General features: G+C 36.5%; 1 protein-coding gene across 2 annotated transcripts in view; it reads right to left on the bottom strand.

Annotated features, from left to right (window-relative positions):
- LOC126831048 (uncharacterized) overlaps nucleotides 1-21,699 on the bottom strand; it is a 75,734-nt gene extending 54,035 nt beyond the window's left edge. Inside the window, exon 1 of one of the 2 annotated variants that reach the window (XM_050561652.2) lies at nucleotides 21,601-21,699. In XM_050561652.2, coding sequence (XP_050417609.2) covers nucleotides 21,601-21,698 — 98 coding nt within the window. In that variant the 5' untranslated portion in view covers nucleotide 21,699. Of the gene's footprint in view, nucleotides 1-6,041; nucleotides 6,207-21,600 lie in introns of those variants that run through there. The other variant, XM_050561651.2, reaches the window with a different exon arrangement.

Genomic DNA, 21,699 nt, shown 5'->3' with positions numbered 1-21,699 from the left:
TGTCTTTACTTCTGCTTCATGTTGTGTATTTACTTCTTACTGTTTTCTTAAGACGTCTGTCTTCTCAGTAGTTATAACAATGCAACTGTTCGTTTTTACATTTTATATATCAAGCTGGATACATATAAGCATTAGTATAGATTACAATACTAAAGTCGATCTCAAACCCTAGCCAGTCAGACTCGATATGGACGAGTCTTCTGAATAGAAACTTCTACATCTTTTCCCTTCTAGAACCAAGCTGCTGTCTAACGAATTCTCACCAATATGATAGTTTTGTAGTTTTTGGATTTGGATCTTCAATTATCTAATTGGTCAAGTATGATGTAAAAAATTACAGAGATTGGTCAAATAAGCCAAATGATGCAATCGTAAATTTCCGTCACATGTTTTTCGACACAATCTATCCTTGAACTTAGAACCCCTTTCCTGTTATTCCCCCTTTCCTGTTATTCTCACGCTATTTCACAAACAATTAATTTGCGTTTTAAATAAACTCATACCATAGCTACTATACTGACAATAGAGAATAATTTGTAAAGATAAAAAATGTTGTTTAACCCATCTTATTTCTCTATTTCTTGTCTATAAATTTAAAAACAATGTCGCAACGATGATAGTGCTACACCCTCCGATGGGTACACATGGCTCGCGATGCCCCAGGAGCTCCCCTAGGACACCTGAAAACCTGTTCCGGTACATCGGCAAGGCAAAAATTGCCCAGTGGTACCTACGCATTATATAAGACAATTGTAACTAGCTTAATATGCTTTAACAAGTGTCACTACTTGAAATTGCGCGACTTATCAATATTTCAACTGTTGATTACTCATTATTTTATCTTTATCATTTCGGCAATAATCTTATATGTTACGCCAGGTAAAAATCTCGAAATTTCAGTCCGAAGTAATATAATGACTAGATGGCTAGATTTTTAACATCGTGCGGGTTTAAAACGATTAAGTTTAGATATGGTATAAATAATAACTTATTTCTCCCACGTGACCATATATCATGTGTATGGTAGACATCGGTTAACTGAGGACTTGATACACTCGCTGTCCAATAAACACTCACCGCGGACTTGATACACATAATCATATTTTTCCCTTTGCAGATCACACACACGAAAGATACACCCCAACTGTAGAATACTGCCTAACGTAGGTCACCTCAGATCGACCTTAAAATCAAATGGGATATTAAATCCGGGCGTCTGAACACCGTTACAGTCCTAGATTTAGTTCAAAAAGTCCTTGGTTGAACCGAGGACGTCCTCGGTTGACACAGGTCCGCGATTAGAAGGTGTGTATTCAGATGTGTGTCCTCGATATACACCATATACAAACGCAGACCCACACACACACAGGGGCGACGGCAATATACGTCCACATTATGAATGTGGACGTATAATAAAAAGGACAAACGCTAACGTTTGGTATGAGGGAAATGTTACCCGAAGAACGCCGTCTCGGTCTACTCTTATATCGAATTCCAACTTTCAAGGGATCTTTTACGTGCACGTCAATGTGTACACGGGATCTCGCTGTTTCGTCCCACGACTAGACAGCTGTCCTTGTCAGGCCCCTCGGCCTGCCCCACTGACAAGGGGGAACCACGCCAAAAAATCGAGATGATCTTTCTCAGCATGACCTCCAGGTTAGCCAGCCAGCATCCAGCTCACTCAGCTACCGTGGCTCCCTGGTCTGCAGAAGAAAACTTATTGGGGGTATATTTAATTTTTGGCGTTTGGATTTATTTTTGTTAGTACTCCCGTCAAAAGGCAAAACCTAGTAACTCACTTTTTTTTATCAAAATTGAGTTAGGACCAAATTTGTAGTTACTAGGGTATGTGCTTCATGTTGTTGTACTAGATATTCCAATCTTCTGTCGTTCTGATTTTGTAAGCAGTTACACCCATGACACAACCTAGCAACTTCCTTCATTTGCCTAGTATACCACAGCAAAACTCAATAGTCAAATCAATGGATGAGCTGGGGTTTAATATTCATTCATTACGTTTTCCTTTGTTTTCTCAAAATAAGAAAAAGTGTGTTACTAGGTTATGCCTTTTGACGGGAGAGTAATTGGCGAGAGTGATGTATGTTCCAAATAGGATTACCAAGGGGGAAATAGCTCGACCTTTAATATGAATATCTCATATTTCACTGTGACCATTTAACTGATATACGTAGTAACTTTTGTCCCAATCCTTTTGTACTTTATTTATGTTCTATAGTACTATAAACTATGTTTAAACAAACACACCTCAATGTACGGGAGTATTTATAAGGAAACTTGAGAACGACCCGCTATCTTATAAAAACGTAGTACACATCTCTATGTATGACCTATTTTATAAGGTTTTGGACAATACTTTAGAACAACCCAACAATTTATAAAAACTGCAATGTATATGATATAGACGCAGTAAACACCTGCATGTTCGGGCTATTTAATGAGAGTTTGGACAAACCTAATAATAATCACAATAGTAATCTATATATACATAAATAAAAACAAATATCACAGAGATTATCAATTAAAAACGACTATCACAATACTTTATATATATATATATATATATATATATATATATATATATATATATATAATTAAAATACAACAAATGAAAATTACAATATATAATTAAAATTTTGTGTAAAAATTTGTCTCTTTTAAAAAGTCTAGTAATCTACAATATAGACCCGGTTGAGCAAATAATTGATATAAGGACTGGCATCGGTAATGATTAGATCTAATATCCTTAAGATGACTTACTATTAGAGTATGTTTCTCTGAATAGACGCATTGCACAAAACTTGCCAAATGTTTTTATTGTATATTTGTGACCACATCTCCAACTTTACCTGAGCAATAAGGCTCCTTTCCAAACCCAGGAAATGTTCTCAAAAACGCAACCTGACTTCAGAGATGGTAATGTGTTCTCCATGATTTTCATGTAACTCATGCTGCACGTGCTGTTCACCGGGACCAGCCCTATAAAATGCACTCCCATACCTGCATGGTTGAACCATTCACACTACAACGCCAGCAGCATGCCCCGACTCACGACAGCTCAGAGGAACCAGACGCTTGGAAGATGCGACGCTGGCCACACTGCCCAAGCCGTTGCCAATCACTTCCAGGTCAATGTGCAGACCATCTACAGGCTTCAGCAACGCTTTCGGGCCACCAACACCACGGATGCTCGCCCCCGAACTGGTAGACCAAGGGTTACCACAAGGTGACAAGACCGTCATCTTGTGCGACAGCACGTGTAGAATCCCTTCACAAATTCAGGGCCTCCAAGGCCTATGCAAAAATAGGGTTTCGAAATTTACCCCTGCATAGCCATACATAGGACATTGGGGGTCGGGTCGGGGCCCTGTGGCACGAATACCGACCAGGCCGACGATAAATAATTATATAGATATTTACCCCCCTACCCTCACCCCGGGATTCATGAAATGAAATTGGGTTTAACGTTCCCCTATTCTGCTCCGACTTGGCTAATGAAAAGGGCATACGCTATAACATCGGCCCTACGGTCTACTCTTATATCGAATTCCAACTGTCAAGGGTTCTGTTACGTGCACGTCAATGTGTACACGGGACCTCGATGTTTCGTCCCATCCGAACGACTAGACAGTTGTCCTTGTCAGACCCTCGGTCCTGCCCCACTGAGTGACAAGGGGGAATCACGCCAGAAAATCCTCATGACCTTTCTCTGATCGAACACGGGGCTTCCAGGTTTCTCAAAAAGCTACTGTTGCTCCCAGGTCTGCAGAAGAAAAATATCGGGGTAGTTAATTTTTGGCGTTTGGATTCATTTTTATTAGTAATGCCCCGGTCAGACCGGGTCGGAGTCCTTACTGCGCTGCTACGACCGTACGGCGACCAGAAAATGTACGATATCGTCGGCAAACGTGAACACAACTCGACAAAATGTCCAGATAATTAAAAACTTGAAAAAAGTCGCTTTCTCACAGCTGTCCAGGTCAGATCGCAGAACCTTGGCGATCATTTGCGACCATGGAGACCACAGCACGATTTCTGGCGTTTTCATCATGCATTTACCATGCTTATGGCGATCTTAACGCGTTCCGAGACCATTTGCCGTCGCCGCAGTAGCATAGTAAGGACGCCACCCCGGTCTGACGGGGGTATAATGGGCGAGATTGACTTAAACGCGAGGCAAAGATCCAAATAGGATGTAAGCGGGGAAATAAATAGCTCGACAACTAATATGAATATCTCATTTTTCACAGTAACCTTTTAACCCTTAAAGGGATAATCACACTCTTGCTGGCTTGAAAGCTCTAGAAAATAAATAATATCTCTATCTAAGTACTAGATGTTTAAGTGTCCTACCTGTTGTGTAAATTATCCATTACATCCTATTTTACTTGTCCAGAGGATTCGAAAATATTTTTAAATCGAAGTTTCATTTGAAAATGTTTACGTTAGACGTTTCAAACCATTATGTTGAATTTTTCAAAATTTTTAAATAAGGTTTGTTAAGATGAAATTTGTATCATCAATTAATTGAAATATTGTAAAATAGTACAATTTGTTGACCAGAATAAAGATTGGGACATATTATTCAGTTACAACAAGAGTGGTATTGAGCCTTTAAGTCAGCTAGATAAAAACTGATATACGTAGTACAAACCTCCATGTACGGGGTATTTATAAGATATGGAACAAAACATTAATACGACCCGCCATCTTATTAAATGAATGAATGAAATATGGTTTTATGGCACGTCAGCTCCAACCGGGTTATATTGCACCAGACATATGGTGAATAGTATGAGACACTATATAATATCACAAAGTATTCATGTACACAAATAAAAGCAAATATCACAGTATATTAAATAATTAAAAATAAAAAACACACTTCATGTACATAAATATTTAAAAATGAAAAACAAGGTGATGTATAATATATATTTACAATTAAAACTGACAATAAGAATTGGTCTTTTTTAAAAGAGTGTAGTAGTTTGCAATATAGACCCGGTTGGGCAAATAACTTATGTAATGATTGGCAATGGTAATAAATAGATCTGATGTCCTCAAGAAACTTGCAGTCAGTCAGAATGTGCTTAACCTTCTTATTAAAACTGCAATGTATATGATATAGACGCAGTACACCAGGGCCGGCGGGCGGGGGGGGGGGCTACTATCCCAGGACTTTAGGCTAGGGCCCGGAAGCTCCAGGGGATCTAGAGGCGCTTACTGGCTAATGAAATTACTCAGCAATGTTTCTAAATCCCTTACCATACAAGCAGATTTATATTATACTAGCAGGATACGCGGCTTCGCTCGGGGGTCATAACTTCGAAACCGGAAGTGGTAGACCTAGTGTAGCCGCCAACCCCGAACAGACCGGCTTCGCTCGGGGGTCATAACTCCGAAACCGGAAGTGGTAGACTAACGCCACCTGGCCTATGTTACTCCCCGGTCCGAGCTACCCATATACCCCAAATTTCAGACTCGGGGCAGACCTAGTGTAGCCGCCAACCCCGAACAGACAGACAGACAGACAGACAAACGACAGTCACAAATATATATATAGATATACTATTATTGGCTACTTATTCAACAAGGGCGTTACTCAAATATCTATTTTATTTTTAGACACAGGGGTATCATACACGGTCTGACAATTACTTTTATTTGCGCAAACCAGTCTTTTGTTACTATAGAAATAGAAGATGTTTATACAACCGCCTTAATGCTAGCTTCCCACTTTCACGATTCGCGCTGTACAGTCCCGGGTCGTTGTATCTAACGGCTATTTAATGGAGTATTGGACAAACCTTTAGAACGACCCGACTATTTATATTAAGGCCTTTCAACAGATCCTTCTATAATATTTTGTTCGTAATGAATTATCGATAACATTCACATAAAACTGTCCTTCATTATATTATATCGCTTTCACTCAATGTCCGCTAAAAATAGTTTCTATAGTATTAAATATATAGCATCGTGGGAATATATTAAAGAAACATCATAAAAGGACTCACCGTTGAAATGTACGAAACATAATCATTAAATATCCTATATAAATTCCACAAATGAAACACAAGAATATGAAGAATTTCCTTGATAATATAATACCCATTTTGCCTGGATTCCAAATGCTAACTAATAAATGATTTATAAACCTGTGACAACTACAAATAGCGCCTAGTCTTACCGGGCTGGTAAGAGTCAGTGATATATAGAGCAGAATTTATGTCATTTACAGTTATATGGTGGCGGATTGAGGACATAGGAAATTGCGCATTTTTCATATAACCCAAAAGCACGCATCTTTTCTTTCCAAAATAAATTATTTTAGGTGCAAAAGTAAATCATTCCCAATGTTTTATCCGTGATATCACTTTGGGTTGGGGGGGGGGGGGGTAGATTAGAAAAAGGCAGTGATAATTCAGATGTTAAGTACAGCAAAGCAGCATAATCCCCACAGCGATCCACCCACACACAGTTAGTTAGCTACTTTAACTCATTGAATGAGAAGTGACACGATATGTTCTAGAAAGACTTAGCATATCCTGCCTCGTTTACGACACTCGTGACGCTTTAGAGATAATTTGAAGACACAAAACCAATGGTTTAAACACAAAATTACAACCGCTACGTGGCTATATGTGGACTGCTGTAAGAAATTGAATCAGGTTCTAAGACAGACTGTCTGACGTATTCTGGCTTTTCTAATTCCCGCGACAAAAATGACAAAAGAATTGTAAACAGCGCCATTTGTTAAAAGAAACGTTAAAATTATGACGTCTCTGCCGTGTAACATTTGTGAAATGTCAAAATGTTTACGAAAACAAACTGACTATAATAAATTAAAAGTAATAATGGAAATAGAACAAAATACAAATTGTAAATAGAATATTTAAGAAATAAGTCATATATATTTTGTATATTATGTAAGTAAGAATTTACATCCATAGAAGTAAGTATATTAGCCTTCATATTACTATAGGTAATTTCCGCTCCATAGCGATCGCACAACGGTATTGATTAAGTTTATCGTTATCTGCAGTGACACAGCACGTGGAAAGTTTATTGTTAAGATATAATTATCATCAACAAGATATGATTTTATTAATGGCCAGTCCAAGTCAGGCCATCTTAATATCTTCAACTCAAGACATTGTTAAGCCGCTCATAAGTAGAGTAATCTAAAAAAAAAAAAAAAGAGCACAGTATGTGTGTATTGTTAATTCAAGCTACTCTAATTAGGCTAGCGGCCAAGGCCCCAAAAGGGGCTTAAATGGCGAGATACAGAGGCGTATTCAATGGGGCGCGCGCCCTAATTTTCGACAGTGCCCTTTTTTAATGCTGAAAGTGCCTTTTCTCAGAATAAATATGTCTGTCCCCAACCCATTAGAATGGCTACAGATGCAAGGAAATTTTCTTGGGGACCCCCCCCCCCCCAACACAGCGGCGTGCCCCGTCTCCGCGGTCAATGCCTTCATTTTGCAGCGCCCCCCCCCCTTTCAAAATTCCTAGATCCGCCCCTGAGATACCCCTACCCAAGGAAGAACAAAACACTTTGGATATTTTTTGATAGAGTCAAATCACCAGAACTCAAAACTGGTTCTTGGGCAAATTTTCAACATGGCCCAACATAATTTTTTGCACTTTTACCAATGGTCCGATAATAGATTTGATGGGTATGGATAGATTTTTTGGTTCTTGTTCTTTGGTGCTGAACAAACTTGAAAATCATTTACTATCATCTGAGAGAGTCATATTTTTGGTCAGAACTTTTAAATTTGCATACATGATGTAATTGCGATGTAATAGTGACGTCATTGCTATCATATTCTCATGAGAGTACCAATTAAAGGGTAATTTGTTAATTAAACTTCGGAATCCTTATTTTAAAAACAACACAGATTTTGAGTTTGAATAATCCATTGCAACGAATTAATATATTTATAATATTTAGACCGTAATAAAACATGGTTTATTTCTTATAAAGAGTCCACCAAGAAACGTAAAATCATCGTGTTTTTGTTATTTTACGAAATTCCAAATGTTCTAAATACTACAATGATATTCAAATGAGTAAATTTAACCAATAAATTGGTTTTAAATATCATCATTTAATATATTGCCATTGCAACACCCGGCGTAATATTTACAGTGTCTGCATATGGAAACCCGTTAAATAAAGCGTCGAAGAAGAGCGACGCCTGACGCACTAAGGACTTGTTTTTCTCTGAGGACGGGCTCGGTCGTGGAGAAGGGTTCGTCCCCGTCGGCGTATCTTCCGGTGTGTAGCGAGTTGATATCGATTCGGAGTGTTGTAGTCAGACGAAGAGCGCCTGTCTTCGGACTGGTTGCTCTGATCGGCGCTAGGTGGAACGTAGCTCCGGGCTGAGGAACGACCCGTTATCCCCCCCCCCTCCCCACCACCACCACCACCCCTGGTGTCGTCGCAGCTGACTTGACTACCCTTCGTGGGCTTAGGTCTTCGACAGTTTAGATGGTTTGCGGGTCTTGAAACAGGGTCCAAGAAGTCTAGAGTGAGCATGAATCACTGGGAAAAAAACACGTCCTTCTCGCAGATTCCTTCTCAAATAAAACAGGGACTACTTATACCATTACCATTTCTTCGCTACCCATGATCAACTGGACGAGGGATATTAGGTTTCGCCTCATGATGTGGCACCATATATTTCTGGTGTGTAAGTGTAAGACGTCGTCTGTTAGAAGAAGAGTGGCTGTCAATGTGTCTCCGTTGACATAATAGCAATAACGTAACGCAATTAGTCAAGGGTACAACAGACGCGTGTTTTGTTCCTTGTTAAATTTATTACAGAGAACATTATACCATAAGTTAATTCAAGGCATTAAGACAACCATTCCGCCCTTCAGCCACGTTCTCCTCTGCTTTTCTCCGCTCGTCTCGGGTTCTTACAGTCTACTTAATTATGGTCTTAATATGATACATGTTATTGATTACTTTGACATATTCAATAACAGGGCCCTTATTCACGAAAACTTGAACTAAGGTAAAATTGAAATTTTAAGAAATAATGCAACTTCATTGGATATATTCAAATTGATTTTACTGGTCAGCCAATCGAATTGCAGTATTTCTTAAAATTTCGATTTTATCTTAGTTTAAGTTTTCGTGAATAAGGGCCCAGATTAGTAGTGATAACAGAATATCAGTTTTGTAAAAATAAAATTTATTTACATGAGGAACATAAATATAAAACAGCTACATAAATTAAACAGGAACATAAATTAAACAGGAACTAAACTACAACAGGAAACAATAACATTAACACGATAAGTAGAGAATAAATAAAAACATTTCTATTTTGATCGGTTTCTCTTATCTCATGACAGTCAATTCCTTTTAAGACTAGTTCTTTTCGAATAGATATCAGCTAACAATACTTCGTCTTGAGTTGAAAATCGACTGTGTAATCACTCTCTACTTCAGTCCAGTAGGGATAACTCATGTTTTGCGTCACTTACTGATTCTTCAAATCGTTGCTACGGATCAACCATATCAAAGACCTCTGTGTTAAAATTATATTTGGAATGTCTAAAACGATTTTTAAGGATCACCAGTTACTAATTCAACGTTTTTTTCCGAAGAATTGCAACATACAGATATAATGAATTTCTAATTGGGTTGTCAGTCCAAAAATTGTTAAATGCCATTCATGGTATTGACAAACATATGATGAAGCGAAATCCCGTGCAAATGGCACATTTTACTTCTTTTGTTTGGCATAATCTGCGCACAATACAGGTTTTTATTTCTTGGAAGTTGTAGTCTACGGTAGACTGATTGTTGGGTGACGTCCGCCGCCATCTTAACTTGTTCGCGAAATCTAAATGATTGAATACAAGCCGGGAGAAAAGCTACACTGAAAAAAAACTTGTGTTGAAACAACACAAACTTGTGTTATTTTCAACACAAGTTAGGTGTCTCTATTTAACAACACAATCTTGTGTTAAATGTTGAAACAACACAAAACTTGTGTTAAATGTTGAAACAACACAAAACTTGTGTTAAATGTTGAAACAACACAAAACCTGTGTGAAAATCTACACATTATTTGTGTTGAGATTTCTGAAACTTGTTTGTGTTGAAATTTCTGAAACTTGTGTTGAAATTTCTGAAACTCGTGTTGTTTCGTACAAACTTGTGTATAACAAAAACTTGTGTTGTATTTTACCAATTTATATCCAGTATAGCAACCTTTCGAATGCAACCCCTTCCATTCGTTCTGTTTAAACTGTAATTATTGATAAATGACATAATAATTTTGTTTGTTAAATTATTATTTATTCAATAAATGATATGAAAAAATAAATTAATGCCTAATTAATACCAATACAGACATCTCGAAGGTTAATAAACAAAGTTAATTCCAATACTAATAAAATTGTGTTATACAATGAAAAAATACCCCCACCCCCCCCCCCATTCCCAATTATTAAATAAAAAGTAGCTATTTAAATTGAAAAATAAAGCACCGAGACATTTGGAATATTAATCAACAAAGTTAATTTCAATACTAATAAAATTGTGTTCAATAGTAACAATATCCCCCCACCCCTCAAAAAAAGCTATTTAATTTTTTTTTACAATTAACCTTAAAAAGAACTCAGAATATAATATATATGTTCACAATATCCCTACCCCATGGTCCCAAAACATACATTTTAAATATATCTAAATTTAATATCAACCAAACCAAGCACTAAAGACATTAATAATGCACTAAATTGAAATACTTTTAAGAAAAAATATTCCCTTTAACAGATTAGGAATTCAAAATTTTCTACAGTATATAAATGGGAACTAATAGATAAAGCACAGGCAAATAATTATAGATAGATAAAATAAATATAGCATAAAAATCAAACAAAATGGAGAAAATTAAAAATTTGTAAAACAAAAATTGATTAATTAATAAAACCATTTTATATAAAAGAGGCATTAACATCCGAAATGTTCACTAAATGTTTAAAAATAAAGGTTGATTTCATCCTACAATAATACATTTTTATAATTATCGAATGTTACTATTAATTATTGATGATCCCTCTATATTATTTCAAGTTTTCAAACCAAATCTTTAGTGTTTAGGATTACACTGCATTCTATGTAATGAAACAATATTAGAGATGGTTTGGTATTTGACATTAAAAACAAAAATGTGATTAAAAAGGCAATATAACTTTTGGGTTTCCACAATAAGATCTGTAAAAGAATTTGATGACTTTATATTCAGAATTTAGAGTTGTTTTCTTTCTTTGGTATTAATATTCACTAAATAGATATAATTCTCCAAGGATGTTCAAGTGATTATTATAAATACACTTATCGACAAATGGGGTTTTGATGTGGATTTAACTTGGTACACCAGTCATGGGTATAGAGTTATTTAGATGGCAGAATAAAAGTAAAATAACTCATTGAGCAGGGGGCGGCGGCGGGGGCGGGGGAGTTGAAAAGAGCATAATTTAACAATATATTATATTATTTTGAGACTCATATGTATGACTACATGCGAATGCAAAAGGCGGGGGGGGGGGTATTTTAGTCAGGTAGCATTATTGCTTACTCATGTACACCAAAAACACGTCATCTCGCCTAAACAGATGTTTTACGCCAAAACGCTTCAACTTGATTGATTGCCATGTTTTTGGTGTATATTTATATCTTTTCTTGGGCGCCGAATCGAACTACGACTTTTAAAATGTTCAAAAATCGACGTAAATTGATTTTTTCAACGTTAGTTGGTATACAACGATGAGCACATGAGTGAGTAGACTGTGGGAAAGTTACGACAACTCATTTCCAGGCGCCATTTTGGGTCCCAATTATGACGCCATAAAAGCTATGACGTCATGGCTTCATACAGGTTTACATACCAAAATTTGTTTTTTTCTTGCAGTATTAGACGTTGAGGGATAATATAACGTTTTACCCTAAAAAAAAAATGCAAAAGAAACCAATGCAGTTTGGTTCAGTGATAAATATATCAAACAAAATCATACCCAAAATCGGGGAATTTTCTGAGAGCGATATCTCGTAATCAGTGTGTTTTACTATTTACTCGTTGGATTGTAAATGATTTCTTTTTAAATTCCTCATACACAGAGTGGTTATGAAAGCGAAATGTGCCGAAAAATCGAATTTGACAAACGTCAAATTAAAAAAAAGAAGTATTTGTTATATGGTGCCGGGCGTTTCTTTCATAATGGCCGCCAAATTTGGTAATATTATTATTATTATTATTATTACAGCATATTTATAGCGCGCCCTTTCATAAAACATGTTCAGGGGCACTTTACAAAGTGACAATGTAATCATAAATAAACGACAAGATTATGGACATGTTAACAATTGTATACAGAGTCAGTTAAAAGCCTCATTAAATAAATGTGATTTAAGTTGTTTTTTAAAAGAATATAGAGATGTACAACATCTTAAACTAAATGGTAGATTATCCCATAAAACAGGTGCTTGATAACTAAAAGAGACTAGTTGAACAGTTTTGGGCTTTAAAAATAGTTTATCTGATGTACGTAATGTTCGACCATTATATCGTGGTTATGTACGCGAAATGTGCGGAAATCGAATTTGACAAACATCAATTAAAGAAATGTATTTTCCATGTGGTGCCGGGCATTTCTTTTAAAAGGGCTACCGAATTTGGTAATACATGTATAAGGCAATTTAACAAAAAAAACATAAATTTGGTAGACTAAAAGGGCATCTCTTAAGATACGTAAGATATGACTTTTGCAATGTCCTTTATATGGTTTTCGATGTCTCTGAATTTGAAGATAAATTTTGAAAATACAAAATAGCAGCAACACCAATTGGCGGATATTAAATTAATCGTCATTTTTCCTGTTGGATATTAGATAGTGTCTCTTAAGCATGATGTACACTGTAGTTCGATGTACCCTGTAGTTCAGATACAGTCTCCAAACCGTGTTTACACTGACTGTAGTTTGGGTGTAGTTCGTCAAATGAAGATGAATTTTACGATACAAAAAAATGAATATATTGTAAACGCGCTTTAAATATCTGGATGCGATAGACTTTGTGATAAAAAATTCAAGGTACATTATATCATTGGCAATAATAAGATCCAATTTTAGTTTTTAGTTACACACTGTTAACCACCAATAGATGTTTTAATGACAATAAATCATAAAATGTATTCAGCTCGACGTAAGACATAAATAGATACAGTTGGTTTAACTTGAATAGAAGTTTTAATTATCTATGCTGCATATATGCATATATCACCTTGATGTTCATATCGTCTTACGTATTTGTCAACATCAAGGTTAGTGCGACCCATTTGTGACAATTTCTAGTTCCCAAATATTAGCGATTTAGCTCCTTTAAAAGCGAATGCAAGTTAAATATGTTTAATCAGAGGCGGATTCAATGGGGGGGGGGGCGCGAGGGGCGCCCCCCCCCCCCCTAATTTTCAACAGTGCCCTTTTTTACGGCTGAAAGTGCCGTTTCTCAGACTCAAATATGTCCGTTCCTAACCCGTTGTAGGGATCCCAAATGACTCGAACCATCGACTCAAACACACCACTCTTGGAATGGCTACAGATGCAAGGAAATGACGGATAATTTTCTTGGGACCCCCCCCCCCCCCTCAGCGGCAAGCCCCGTCTCCGCGGTCAATGCCTTCATTTTGCAGCGCCCCCCCCCCTTTTCAAAATTCCTAGATCCGCCCCTGGTTTAATAGTACTTTTATCTAGTGTATCTTTTATTTTGATTTTTCTTATAGAATAAGACTATATAACAATAATGTGCGCTTCTTGTTGTATAATACTAATAATAGTATGTTCAGCTATACTTTTTGTTTAAAAAATGTATGTTTTATGTTCTATATACACTTATTCGCTGAAATCTATGACATCCAACAATATAATAGGTCATATAAATAGATAATAAGTTTGCATGACGTCATATGAAATTCCTGGCTTCACAGTTGTCGCAACTTTATCTATACACGGCGTTGCGTCGACCAACCATGCAATGTGAAGTAGATGTCAATATGGTTATGTGCATAGGCGTACGAGCTGGGGGGGGGGGGCTGGGAACCAAATTCTGGGAAAATTTGGGCACACAATTGTACGTTGTAAAAGTTGTATAAAAAAATATTGTGTTCTTGAATGTGTCCAATTTAACAGCGAATTTATTATTATTATGTAACATATTAAGAACCTAACTACATTTTTGGGGCACCAACCACCACCGCCCCCCAGTCAAAAATTTCCCCGTACGCCTATGGTTATGTGTAAGAATATTCAGTTCAATATATTCACGGTGTATGATTTTATTCATACTTCAATTTTAGTGAGTTACTTCTGCAACGTTTTTAGAAAAAATTGCTATTAATTTGGCCAGTACTGTAATAGCAAGTGTATAAATATTTTCTGTTCAGTCTGTGCACAGTAACATATCTGAGAACCATATTATCATTTCTGCCCAAGGCTCCCTGTGATTTATAGTTAGCAGTGATACAAGGCAATTACCAATTTTCCATGCTCTTGGCCTGAAGAAATAAAATAATAAAAGTCAAGTTTTTATTATTATGCAAGTGGAAAAATACAATTCTTCATGGTATGATTTGAATAAATACAACTGATTTGAAGTTGGAATTATTATTTGTCTAAGATGACTGGGCATTTACAAATTGAAATAGCTACTCTTCATCAAGAAAATACATGAATATTTTTCCCAATTCACCTGGATTTTATTGTAGGTCTTTGTACGTGAAATAGCTTTATTTAACGTCCGCTTCCACCGAAGTGGTATTGCAGAAAATTAACAAATTCGGATTCCCTTTTAAAGGAATTAGACTACACTATCGCTGGATTGTATTATATTCAAAATGGCGCCCAGAACACAAAACAAACATTGCAATTCAGGGCGGACTGGTGTCGAGGTTGTATCCTAAGAATGATTTTTTGAATATTTAATCAAACAGAAACACAATTATGCACATGCAGTTATGATATAATATTAAATTAGCTTACCTCAAATACCTCGAAATATACTGTTTGGTCAGTTTGTCCGCCCGCCATATTTCTATTAGTCACACATCCTTCGGCCAATTAAAATGGAGGTATATTTTGTTTTAACCGAAACGAAAAATTTGCGTTATAAATACATTGTATTAAAAAATACCAAAATCACAAACCTGATATTCTTATTTTCTGAACAAACTTTTTTCACAACAATATCACTTTTTTCGATACTAATGCTTAATAATACAGTTAACATTTGCAGTACCACAGGGTTTAATACAGCAAAATTACTTCAATAAATATTTCTTTCTTTGTTTTAAGAGTAATTCATTTTAATTGGTCATTTACAGGTAAGAATAAATTTCCAATTTCGATTAATGAACCAATTAAATTAAATAAAAAGATTAACTCGACTATTTCCACGCCCATTCAAACATTTTTTAAAAACGTAGATATAACACAATTGTTATTGTCTTTATGTGTCAAGTTTATTGGGGCGATATCAATCAGACACTTCCAAATGCAGACATTGTAATAACCTGTCTCTGTATATTGTCTGAGACAAGATGTGAAAATATACAAAGAGTAGAATCAGAATAATCTTTTATTATATCTAATTAAATAAATAGTTTATATTTAGATAATAATTGACTAAAACTTTGATCTCTTATATCAGTATACTGTTATAAAATACGTTGTTTTAAAAGAGATATTAAATGCATCGCACGATACATACATTGCGATTTCTACTTAATGTTTGTAATAATTAATATATCCTTTTAGATAATTAGAAATATTAAAAAATAAATCAAGTGAATTACTCGACATTCAAATTCAGGAAGAGTGGTTTTACATATAGGCTAGTGATAAAGGAACATAATAAATGTTATCTTTAATGTCGACGTAATTAATTATATGGAAAGATTTTATAAATGTACACAAGTTTGTGTTAAGACATTGAAAAAAAAACACAAACTTGTGTCATTGCAATGCAATACAACACAAACATGTGTTAAATATTTTTAACACAAGTTCTTGTGTTGAGATCCAACACAAGGGTTTTTTCAGTGTATAGCGTTGATAATTATTTTGATTTTGTTTTCTAAATTAAATGTTAAATAATCAATTTTAGTACACATTAGAGGGAATTAGGCCGTGGGAAAATTGATATGTTCAGAAAAATTCAAATCGCGCACCGTTATTTTAAAAAATAAAAAACCTTGTAATCATGACATGTACTAACTATAATCAGTAGAGCATATTACGGAATAAATTAAACCCTGTGTTTCAATCACAGAAGACATATATACAACACATGGCCTACGACCCCGCTGTGTTTGTGCAACCATATTATAACAAATAGTGGCGTACTATGGGCCAGAAACTGGGTATGACGTCATCTTGGAATTGTGACTTCATATCTAAACGCAATTGTCCAAGGAACCATCATGCCTAATTTTATGTGAATCGTACATGAATTGGCGGAGCCTTGGGCTTTTTTCGAAAAGCGCCACCAACAAGAACAGCAAGAACAAGATCAGTAGCGTTACTGACCCAAAAATGATATTGTGTGTCCTATTTGCGTTTTTTTATTTTTAAATCACAGAGTGTATTGGAGAAAAACACAAAGTATAGCTTATCTGAAGCTTCTTAACCGTTAAGTAGTTGGATTTTACGCATTGAGTCGATATCTAGGATGTTTTACGGTTGCTATGGAAACCAGGAGAATACCTTTTATAGCCTGTTTTGAAAATCGACCAAGAGAGAGAGAGAGAGAGAGAGAGAGAGAAATAGGGTTTAACGCCCACTCGACACAAACTAGGTCATTTCGGGACTAACATATGGTTTAATTTTATTTCAATAATTCGCTTGCCCGTAGGGGTCTTTAGCAGTGGGAGGAAACCGGAGGACCCGGAGAAAACCACCGAGGTTGGACAGGCGACCCTACTCCTTGTCACGAACAACCGGGGATTCGAAACCACGCCAGTTGACTCAATGACAGGCTTTATGATACAGCGCGCACGTGCTAACCATTCAGCCATCCAACCCCCCAAAATCGACCAAGAACCGATTTCATAAATATAAACCAGTGAAGTACGAATGCGGACACATTTCGAGCGTTAATCATGTCGTTATTGCGTCCAATAAACTTGAAGAGACAAGACTCAATGTAAGTAGTTAAATGGAAGATGTAAAACTTCAACATACCCTCCAAGATGTACTTGACCCCCCGGGAAAAATGTCACATAAAATTTATGAAGTGATCTCATAATTCATAGCAAAATCGGGAATAAACTGTTAAATTAGTTGTGAAAAAAAGAGCACTAGTCATAGAAAGATTACTGGTTGTGTAGACCAGGTTGGCGGCTAAGCCATCTGAATGCTTTAATAATATCAGAATAAATTGACATTAAGATAGGGAACTACATATCTAGTTACAAAGGAAGGGACTGTTGTTGTAGGACAGTATGGCGGTTCAGTCTACTGTATGAATTAAGAATATATTAGGGAAAAATAATGACAAAAAGGAATAGGGACCTACACTTAATCCTTTAGTGGAATTCAGCGCATATATCAATCCATATCAATCCATCTTATTTAATTTGTGATTAGAAATTTAATGCCATGTATTATTTCTATAAATGTTTTAATTTGTTTTAATTGCCTGGTTCTGTGTTGCTGCTGACTCTTCTCTTTCTTTTCAGGTAACTTTTATCTGGGGAGAGTCATACGCAAGAAAAACCCTATTGGAATGTCTATAACTTTTAAACACTGAAGTGGTGAACCACTTTAAAGGAACTTAAATGAAATGAAATGGGGTTTAACGTCCTACTGGGCCAATGAAGACGAGCATGCGCCATACAGTGTGCTATGAGGGAAATTTTGCCCGGGCAATTCCAACTGCCAAGGGATCTTTTACGTACAAGTCAAAGTATACACTGGTGCTCGGTTTTTCGTCCCATCCGAACGACTAGACAGATGTCCTTGTCAGGCCCTCCGTTCTGCACCACTGACAAGGGAAACCACACCAGAAAACCCCGATGAACGGGTCCAGTTGTGTGGATTTTACCGCGAGCACATAAAGCAAGCGGCTTCTTTTCCCCCACGGTTTTTGTTTCTATCCGCATTATGACAAAGGGAGAAGATGGCCCACCCTCTCTTTTCACGTCTTCTCACAAGAGCGATTTTATAAGTATGTTGAATTTTTGATATACAAGAACTTTTTTTATTTTGTGTTTTTACCAATTTTCAACCATTTAAATGTAAATAATTTGAATAAATCAACTTGTCCATATCATATTTAATGTATTGGAGTTAAATCTGTAATAAACAACAACAACAACCTATAGAGTTTAGACACGCATTGCGTTCTTGAGAGAGGGGATGCTATGTAAATTCGTTGCGAGATACCGTTGAGGATCAAGAGACGCCATCTGGATTCAGAATGCCCCGTTATGTCGCAAGAGAGTTATATGATGTAGGGAGTAAACTCGATCTGTGAGTTAGGGTGTGGAGAGATAGACAAGTTAATTTTAAGTATTGTAATGCAACCTAAGCTTGTAACCTATGTATCCAGTGCTTGATATAAAATGTTAAAGGACAATATTGGTGTCAGTCATTATCACATATGTGATAGTACTGGTTAAAAACGTCACTATATAATTTTAACACAGAGATCATTGCTACGATAGATGCGTAATGAAGATTTCAAGAAACGGAAGTGGCCAAAGCAAAACATCCAAAATCTTATTTTAAGAAAAAAGAAAGATTTATGAATACGGTACTCTCGCAAAACGTCCAAATAAAGGTGTTTCTAAATGTGTTATTGCTTCTTTGATCTTTTGGTTTGATAGATAGTATATTCATTGACTCATTTTTGTAAATATCTCAATTTTGACTAAAATCAATATTTTTAATTGCTTTGTCTATTGCTCTCCAACCTAGTGGGTTTTCTCCGGGTCCTCCGGTTTCCTCCCACTGCTAAAGACTCCTACGAGCATGCGAATTATTGAAATAAAATTAAAACATATGTTAGTCCCGAAATGACCTAGTTTGTGTCGAGTGGGCGTTAAACCCCATTTCTCCCCCCACCCCCACCCCCACCCCACCCCCTCGCTTTCTCTCCATTGTACACCAATTAATTATTAAATGAAATCAAAATCAAGATAATTTGCAGGCTTGGATTCAATCGAGTTGTTCCCCCTTGTTAGTGATGCAGGACGGAGGGCCTGACAAGGACAGCTGTCTAGTCATTCGGATGAGACGAAAAACCGAGGTCCCGTGTACACATTGGCGTGCACGTAAAAGATCCCTTGACAGTTGGAATTCGATATAAGAGTAGGCCGTAGTGCCGCTGTCCGGGCAAAATTACCCTCATAGCACACTGTATGGCGTATGCCCGTCTTCATTAGCCCAGTTCGGAGCAAAACAGTAGGACGTTAAACCCCATTTCATTTCATTTGGATTCAATCGAATTAAAGCGGCGCACCAAAGAGGTTCAGCGGAACGTAAAGATGGCAACTTATTTATCCGCGTAAAGTTAAAACAAACGAAAACAAAACGGCCAAAAATGTGATAAAAATCAATCTAAATATATATTACCCGATATTTTTGATTTTATGGTAATCGTGTCTAGTTTATGGTCGTTTTGATTGTATGACCATCATGTTCAATTTATGGTCGTTTTTATTTTATGGCCATCATGTCCAGTCTATGGTCGTCTGGACTAAAAGTTATGAATTAACTTGCAAGTTACTGTATTGTGATGGCTTGGGATTCTGTGTTCAATTAGTATTGGACTTGATTCTATACACCATGGCGAAATGAGTAACTTTGGATAAAATGTTCTCCTGAATTGACGAATTTATGACGAAAATGATTAGAATGTCGTAAAATGTCCATGATAAAACAGTCCTTTTTTTGATCTTACAAAGTGGGGAATTTGGGGCGAATGTGAACTGTATCATTTTATTTTTTTCGTACGAAATGGCGAATGAGACTATCATGAACTTTGAGTCTTAATAAAGTGAAAGGTACCACAAGTAACAAATAAACTGGTTCAGAGAGAGAGAGAGAGAAATGGGGTTTAACGTCCACTCGACACAAACTAGGTCATTTCGGGACTAACATATGGGTTAATTTTATTTACATAATTCGCTTGCGCGTAGGGGTCTTTAGCAGTGGGAGGAAACTGGAGGACCCGGAGAAAACCCACGAGGTTGGACAGGCGACCCTACTCCTTGTCACGTACAACCGGAGAATCGATACTACCCAATTTGACTCAATGGCAGGCCTTATGATACAACACGCACGTACTAACCATTTGGCCATTCAATCCCCAAAACTGGTTAAGTAATGGTAGTTAGTGTCATGATTTAATTGTATGAAATATTAAATCACAAATAAATGTTATTATTTGATGGCCACAGAGGAAACCGGAAGACCCGGAGGAAAAGGTTGGACAGGCGACCCTACTCCTTGTCACGTACAACCGGGGAATCGAATGGCAGGCCTTATGATACAACACGCACGTACTAACTATTTGGCCATTCAATCCCCAAAACTGGTTAAGTAATGGTAGTTAGTGTCATGATTTAATTGTATGAAATATTAAATCACAAATAAATGTTATTATTTGATGGCCACAGAGGAAACCGGAAGACCCGTAGGAAAAGGTTGGACAGGCGACCCTACTCCTTGTCACGTACAACCGAAACTACTCCACTTGACTCAATTACAGACCTTATGATACAACGCGCACGTGCTAACCATTCGGCCATCCACCCCTCACCAGAACCCCCGGTTTATGATGTTGGAAATAATTATTAAATTTTACTGTTGGTTGGCGTGACGAATCAAACTTTGAGAAATTTTACAAGTGTTACGTTTTGTTATCCATCTGTTGTTGTTATTGTTGTTGTTTATTGTTATTGTTGTTGTTGTTGTTGTTTATTGTTGTTATTAAAGTTTATTTAAGTTAAAAAATTATAATAATCTTTATTTTATTACCAGCTAATGAAATACAAATGTACAAAACATCTCAGATTTTGGAATGTTTATTCAATTAAATAAGCAAAACATCCCAGCCACATAATAGCCAAAGAACAAGACAATATTTGTAACGTTCTATCCATTTTAAAGTGGAGAGTGTAAATCACTCGCCTGAGTATATTTTATGCTCTCCTGAGATTTTCAAACGATGAGGACCGTCTTGTGACCACGAATACCGACCACGACGATTTTAAGAAAATTTAACAGATTAAACAGAAATTTAGAGATCTATCCCCACCCACCCTTCCCTGGGATGTGACGACCTGCCCCAACTGGGCTAATGGAAATGGGTATACGCAATACAGTGTGCTATGAGTGAAACTTTGTCCGGATAGCGGCGAAACGGTCTACTCTTATATGGAATTCCGGCTGCCAAGGGTTCTTGTACGTGCACGTCAAAGTAATGAAGACTTTCTACATTATTAAGGTGGATAACCTCATGATAATAAAGATAAATAATGTTAAAGGACTCACCGGTGAAATGGTCGAAACATAATCACTAAACATCCTATATAAATTCCACAAATGAAACACAAGAATATGAAGAATTTCTTTGATAATATAACACCCATT

This window comes from Patella vulgata, chromosome 8 (genome assembly GCF_932274485.2).
Source record: "Patella vulgata chromosome 8, xgPatVulg1.2, whole genome shotgun sequence".
Lineage (NCBI taxonomy): Eukaryota > Metazoa > Mollusca > Gastropoda > Patellidae > Patella > Patella vulgata.
The sequence above is the reverse complement of the archived record's forward strand: the minus strand, read 5'-3'. Positions and strand labels throughout refer to the sequence as shown.